Source organism: Topomyia yanbarensis, chromosome 2, assembly GCF_030247195.1.
Source record: "Topomyia yanbarensis strain Yona2022 chromosome 2, ASM3024719v1, whole genome shotgun sequence".
Taxonomy (NCBI): domain Eukaryota; kingdom Metazoa; phylum Arthropoda; class Insecta; order Diptera; family Culicidae; genus Topomyia; species Topomyia yanbarensis.
In genome coordinates, this window is record NC_080671.1 from 45,684,211 (window position 1) to 45,691,741 (window position 7,531).

The 7,531-nt window shown below is 47.7% G+C and overlaps 1 protein-coding gene across 1 annotated transcript; it reads left to right on the forward strand.

Annotated features, from left to right (window-relative positions):
- The first annotated feature begins 384 nt into the window (after positions 1 to 384).
- On the forward strand, positions 385 to 5,718 carry LOC131679454 (uncharacterized). The gene has a single exon (XM_058960184.1). The coding sequence runs from the start codon at positions 385 to 387 to the stop codon at positions 5,716 to 5,718; it is 5,334 nt and encodes a 1,777-aa protein (XP_058816167.1).
- The last annotated feature ends 1,813 nt before the right edge of the window (positions 5,719 to 7,531 follow it).

Consider the following 7,531-nt stretch of genomic DNA (forward strand, 5'->3'; position numbering starts at 1 on the left):
ATGGTTGGCGCCATTAGCAACCAAGTTTGCTTTGTACTTTATAAAGGGTCAGTTAACCCAAGCGACGCTACGCTGGCGTCCGTAAGTGCTTGAAAGGTTTTGGCGGAAAACCAGTGATATTCAAAGCAGCACTGATTTTGATAGTGAAAATTTGCTGCTTTCTGGTGAACGAACACAGTGTGAGTCAAACTAAAGTGCTCAAATTTCCTTGGTGGCCGCCACGTCCGCGACGGGAAGGATCTTCGTTTCGTTTCCGCGTTCGCGACCCGCGTCGGGAAGGATTTTCGATTCGATCCGGGAAGGAGAATTCACGTGCCGTTGCACCCACGTGTCGTCGCGTGTGCAAATCGTGTATTATCGTTCGGATAACGACATCGTCGGGAAATGGCCACCAAGAAGTTAAAGGACAAGAAACTGAAGGACAAGTTTACCGTCCGTAAGTCACTCGTTTCATCACTAGAAACAGTCGAGTCCTTTGTGGAAAATTATGAGGAAGACCGCGATTTCCCTCAAATACCGGTTTGGTTGGACTTGGTGGATCAAGTGTACCGTGAGTATGTGAAGGTACAATCAGAGATTGAAAGGATGGACGGTGGAGATGCTCCGTTAGTGAAACATCTGCAGGAACGGAGAGAATTTGATTCCAGGTACTGTGCCACAAAGGGTTGGTTGATGAATTGCAGATCAGTTGAGTTGAATTCAACCAGCAATGCCACCAATATGAACGTACCGCAACCGTCCAGTTTCCACTTGCGGCTTCCAAAAATTGATTTGCCAAAATTCGATGGTGATTACTCACGGTGGCTAGGATTTCGGGACACATTCAAGTCCATGGTGCATGATGTCGCCGATATCCCATTAGTTGCCAAACTTCAATTCCTGCTCCAGTCGTTGGAAGGAGAGGCACGCAAGCCTTATGAAACGGTGGACATTGAATCAGCAAACTATCTAACCACTTGGGAGGCACTCCTCAAGCGCTATGACAACAAGCGCTTTCTCAAGAAGCAGTTATTCCGTGCGCTCCATGATATTGCTCCAATTCGTAAAGAATCCCCGCAGGATCTCCACAACCTTGTGGACGACTTTCAACGTCACGTGAAGGCATTATCGAAGCTTGGAGAGGCAGTAGAAACCTGGGACACACCGCTGGTATGTATGCTGTCCTACAAAATTGATCCAATAACCCTCAGAGCCTGGGAAGAATATGCGGCAAAATCGGAAAATGTTGGATATGATGCGTGCGTGGAGTTTTTGTATCAGCGGGTTCGCATACTACAAACGGTTTCGTCGGAAATACAACATCGCTCTCAAGCAGCTCCGGTTAAAATGATCGGTTCAAATACTGTCACCAAAAAGATTCAGTCTCATAAGTCGGTAGCCAATACAGCGACTTCGAGCTCCCGCGCAAATCCTCCCACCTGCTTGGCGTGTTCTGAGAAGCACCTGTTGTTCCAGTGTGCTACATTCCAAGGACTCACCGTCGGCCAACGTCGAGAACTGATCACACAGAAACGTCTTTGCTGGAACTGCTTCAAATCATCTCATATTGCTCGGAATTGTGATTCGAAGTACACGTGCCGCCATTGTCGTGAACGGCATCACACACTGCTGCACCAGTCGCCAACCTCAAATCTGGCACCAAAGGTTACAGCAAGTTCGCCGGCTCAGCAAGCAGCTCTATCTACGATTGATCAAGGAAATCCAAGCGGATCGGTAAATATTCCAACGGAAGTAAGCGTGCCGGCTCATCGTAGTTCTCCTAGCGCCGTTTTTCTTTCCACGGTGGCACTCTGGATCGAGGATAGATTCGGAAAACCACATTCTGCTCGTGCATTGATCGACTCGGGGTCACAGTCGAATTTCATTTCGAAAAGGCTTGCTCGTCGTCTGTGCCTGCGATCAGAACGAGTAAGTGTCCCCATAACCGGTATTGGGGAAGCAAACGTGACGGTCACGCAATCCGTCCTTTCCACCATCCGTTCCAAAAATGATGAATTTTCGAGTGAATTGGAGTTTTTGGTTCTCCCGAAGCCAACTGCAGAGCTTCCGTCTACTAATGTTGACATCTCGTCATGGAAAATACCGCCAAACGTTGCTCTAGCCGACCCCACGTTTAATATTTCTGGACGCATTGATTTGCTCCTTGGCATCGAGCAGTTCCACGAGTACCTGAAGAATGGCAGAATCATCCTCGGCGAAGGCTCTCCAGTCTTAGTTGAAACAGTGTTTGGTTGGGCCGTAATTGGCCGTTGGTATGGCACATCCCCACCCTCCTCTCCAGTTTGCCATGCAGCTCTGACCCCGTGCAGCCTAGAATCAGTCTTGGAAAGATTCTGGGAATTAGAAGCAGTAGAGTCTGGCCGACTGTATTCAGCAGAAGAAACTTCCTGCGAGGAACTTTATAAGTCTTCAACTACACGCAACGATAGTGGACGATATGTCGTCCGCCTTCCACGAACGGATAATCCAAATATCCACCTAGGCGAATCAAGGAGCATAGCCGAGAAACGCTTTATGAGCTTAGAACGACGCCTTAACCGGGACGAGGCCACAAAAACGGCGTACCACGAATTCATGGATGAATATCAACGACTTGGTCATATGCGGAAGATCCCCGATCCAGTCGATGAAACTAGTGTCCATAGCTACCTTCCGCATCATCCGGTTTTCAAAACCACGAGTACCACTACAAAAACCCGCGTCGTGTTCGACGCCTCGTGCCGCACTACGTCTGGTTATTCCTTGAACGATCTTCTTCTCGTCGGCCCGGTAGTGCAGGACGACCTGTTATCGATTGTGATGCGCTTTCGTACCCGACCGATCGCACTTGTAGCGGACATAGAGAAAATGTACCGCCAAATCGAGGTCCACCAAGAAGATCGTCCACTTCAACGAATCCTATGGCGAAAACAGCCGTCAGACCCGATTTCCACGTTCAAGCTGCAAACGGTCACGTACGGGACCGCTTCAGCACCATTCCTCGCCACTCGTACTTTGGTTCAACTCGCCAAGGACCAAGGCGAAACCTTCCCCTCCGCGCAGAGCGCGGTGCTGGAAGATTTTTATGTTGACGATTTCATCAGTGGAGCAGATGATATTCAATCAGCCATCCAGCTACGTCGTCAAGTAAGCACCATGCTGCATTCTGCTGGATTTCCACTACGGAAGTGGGCATCCAATTCATCGGCCGTTCTAGCAGAAATTCCCGAAGCTGAGCTTGGAATTCAGCCATTTTACGATCTTTCTGACGACCAGTCAGTGACAACGCTTGGGCTGGTATGGGAACCAGGCTCAGACACACTCCGCTTTAAAATTCAGCTGCCACATCCAGCATCTACACTCACTCGGAGAAACGTACTTTCGTACATCGCCCAGATTTATGACACACTCGGCCTCGTTGGGCCTGTTATTTCTACCGCCAAACAGTTTATGCAACGCTTGTGGGCACTTTCTTCGAGCAACGGTAAACCGTACGATTGGGATCAACCGCTTCCGGAAAAACTTCAACATGAATGGAGGGAATTTCACGCTACCCTCAACATGCTCAGCGACATTCGAGTTCCACGTTTTGCTTCGGTGGCCGGAGCAACCAACCTCCAGTTGCATTTCTTCTCCGATGCGTCCGAGAAAGCGTATGGCACCTGTGCCTATTTGCGCTCTGTAGACAGTCACCAAAATGTGCACGTGCAGCTTCTAACGGCCAAATCGAAGGTCGCACCATTAAAGACACGCCATAGCATCGCTCGCTTGGAACTCTGCGGAGCCCTTCTTTCAACACAGCTGTTTAAAAAGGTAACTGCTTCGATAAAGGTTAACGCTGATGTGTTTTTCTGGGTAGATTCTATAACGGTGCTACAATGGCTGAAGTCAGCGCCCTCCTGCTGGAAGACATTTGTGGGCAATCGCGTGTCCAAAATACAAGAAGCAACGAGCGAGCATTCCTGGAATCATGTCCCTGGCAAGGACAACCCAGCCGATGAACTTTCCCGAGGCTTAACACCGGCCGAACTACTTCACCAGACGCGATGGTGGACCGGACCAACCTGGGTTAGTCTCACCAAGCAGCACTGGCCGAATCAATCAGGTGATATCGATACAGCGTCCAAAACATTCGCCGAAGAACGCAAGGTGTGTTTAGTGACAATCGCGCCTCAACGTGATACATTTTGTGATCAGCTTTTCAACCATTATTCGTCGTACACAAAGCTGCGCAGGACCGTTGCGTACTTCCTTTTCTACATGCGTGTACTGCATGCATCGGCCGCCAAAAATCAACCGAATGGTGTTTGTGCAAAATCTTCGACGGCAAAGCTTGAACCATTCTCCCACCTAACTGCTGCTGATCTACAAGATGCCGAGCTTATTTTATGTCGCCTTTCTCAGCGCGATAGTTTTTCGATGGAGCTGAAAGCTTTACGAGTCGGTAAACCAGTCGACAATTCTTCAACTATGAAGTGGATCAAGCCATTCATATCTAGCGATGGTCTTATTAGAGTCGGTGGGCGAATACGACTTTCCGGAGTGTCTGAAGCCATGAAACACCCAATCGTTATCTCCGGCAAGCATCGATTAGCCCTCCTACTGGCTGAACATTTCCACCGATCGCTATTGCATGCAGGCCCACAACTGATGATGAGCACAATGAAGCAAAAATTTTGGTTGATTGCCGGCAGAGACCTACTTCGTCATGTGTACCACCAATGCCATACCTGTTTCCGCCGGAAACCAATTCTCGTCCAGCAGACAACCGCAGATCTCCCGAGCTCCAGAGTAACTCCGTCACGGCCGTTTTCAGTATCCGGGGTTGACTACTGCGGCCCAGTTTATCTTCGTGGACCCCATCGAAGGGCCGGTGCGGTTAAAGCATACATTGCAGTTTTTGTGTGTTTTTCTACACGTGCCGTGCATTTGGAGCTCGTAGCCGACCTTTCTACAGCAGCATTTCTTGCCGCCCTTAGACGTTTCGTCGCACGGCGTGGCAAAGTTCGCGAGCTACACTCGGACAACGCCACGAACTTTAAAGGGGCTGCGAACGAGTTAAACCATCTCTACAAGCTACTGAAGACCAACGATAGCAGCCGCAAACTTATTTTCGACTGGTGTTCCAATGCAGACATCCCTTGGAAATTCATACCACCGCGCGCCCCCCATTTTGGCGGATTGTGGGAGGCGGCGGTTAAATCTGCAAAGAACCACCTCCTCAAAGAAGTTGGCAATACCACCGTCACCCAGGACGAGATGCTGACGCTTCTCGCACAAGTGGAAATGTGTCTCAACTCTCGGCCTATTACCGAGATGTCCAGCGATCCGTCGGACTTGGAGGCCCTTACACCGGGTCATTTTTTGGTGGGATCGAACATGCAAGCGATTCCTGAGTTCGACTACAAACAACAACCCGACAACAGACTCACCCGCTGGCAGCTGATACAGAAGCGATTCCAGGCAATATGGAAGCGCTGGAACACCGAATATTTGCAGCAGCTTCAAGCACGCTCCACGAAGGGAATTAAACCGGCCGTCGACATTGAAGTTGGCCGACTAGTCATCATCAAGGAGGACAACATCCCCCCAGCTCAATGGATGCTAGGCCGCATCATTGAAACTCATCCCAGTCAGGACGGAATAGTGAGGGTTGTCTCTTTGAAAACTGGATCAGCCAACCATGTCACCCGTCCAGTAACTAAAATCGCCCTTTTGCCGATGCCTTATGCTTCTTAAAACAGCAATAATGAAAAAAGGTAAACAACTCATTTTATCCAATAATTTTGCTCTGTTCTTTCGGTAGCCAGAACGATATGCTGTTCCTCCTGACGGCTAATGACGTCGAATGTTACTTGGCTCACCAACCACAACATGTGATCCGGTCATTTAGATTAACGATCGCCTGAACATGCAGTTTAATCATATGTTAAAATAGTAGACCAATTTTAAGGTGGCCGGAATGATAGGGCGAGGTAAAAAATCTTTATACTTATAATGAAATTTAACTTAATCTAAACTCATGAACTTAAATATAAAACTAAAATTAAATTAAAACTTAACCTAGGCCACTACATGCAACTTACCCTAAAGAATTTGAAAGTATTCTAAAAATTGTGAAAACTATATGCTAAAACAGTACAGTATGTGATAACACATGAGTAAAGGAGATACACAGATTACCAATTGTATCACGGGTAGTGTAGCGGACAGATAAAAGGGCTAATGATGATGAGGACAGGCAGTAATAAACGATAATCGAATCAAACAAGATCGTTTTCTTTTCCTCGCGCGCGACCGTACAAGTGGAACCCTAATCATAATTAAGAATAGTTCATGTTGAACTTAGTTTTTGGTCGGTTAAAAGGTCCAAGCGGGACACAGATTTGACTAAATTGGCCACGGGTCAATAAGAAAGCCTTCGTATCCCATCCTATCGAACAATTTCTGTTTCTGCTTTCTTTTGAACACAACATTCAGAAATATTTTTTATCGCAAAAAAATACAAATTAACTGAAGAAACTAAATCGCTGTGACTTGTATGAAAGAGTTGTGACAGTTTTTAAAAAAAAAACTTCTGGTATTTGAACCTGTATAACTTTGCTATGGGCGAAAACTATTACTTTATCATATATTTTTCTGAAAGTACTTGATCTACCAAACACACCGTGAGGTTATGCAATTGCTTCAAAAACCGACCGTTCAACCGAGGCCCGGAGAGCCGAGTCTCATATACTATTCGACTCAGTTAGTCGAGTTCGTAAAATGTCTATGTGCATGTTGCGTGTATTTTTTTAATTTTTACAATGGGGAATGTAATTTACGCACTGACCCAGTAACACGTGCATTTGTAGCTGCCAAGCTACCACACGGAGTGTACTGGAGTGTCGAGCTCCACCATGACAAGGTAATACCGACTAAACTCTATTGGGCTCCGCCATTTGTTCTCCCCAGGGAAAACAAACCCCCCTCTCGGTATTACTTCTGGGGGAATAGCTGTACTTGATGAACTCACTCACTCTCGCTCACGCGTTCATACATCCTGTATGAGGCTTACTTGGGTGCTCGCTCTGTCACACCCTGATTCACTCTCTAACACTCCATATGAGGCTTACTTTTGTGCTCACCTCTAACATACCATGTGACTTGGATGCTCACCCTATCACTCGATCATACCACTCTACTACGCCCTGTCGCTCCCCTTGGCATCCCATGTGGGGCATTTTTCTTAGGCCCCACTTCTGACATACCGTGTGAGGCTGACTTGGATGCTCACCCTTCACTCCTCTGCCACGCCACAAGTTATCCATAGCGAAGTCCCAACATACTACGCTACGACCCTTCCATCTGGGCATGAGGCAGTCCATATATACGCCTATTCACTCATACTTCTGTCTTGCATCGGGGTGGCTGGGTTTACCCCTTACGCGGTTGCCAGTCGCTGCGCCAAACCTGCCTCAGCATGAACAGACCATTCACTCACTTTTCTGCGCTCGGCCTTTTTCACTCCAACTAACCAATCATTAGTTAGTCGTGCCCGTCGTCTGTTGCT

What these genes read in the sequence shown, in the direction of transcription:
- LOC131679454 (XM_058960184.1), top strand. Translation starts at nt 385, where the DNA reads ATGGCCACCAAGAAGTTAAAGGACAAGAAACTGAAGGACAAGTTTACC.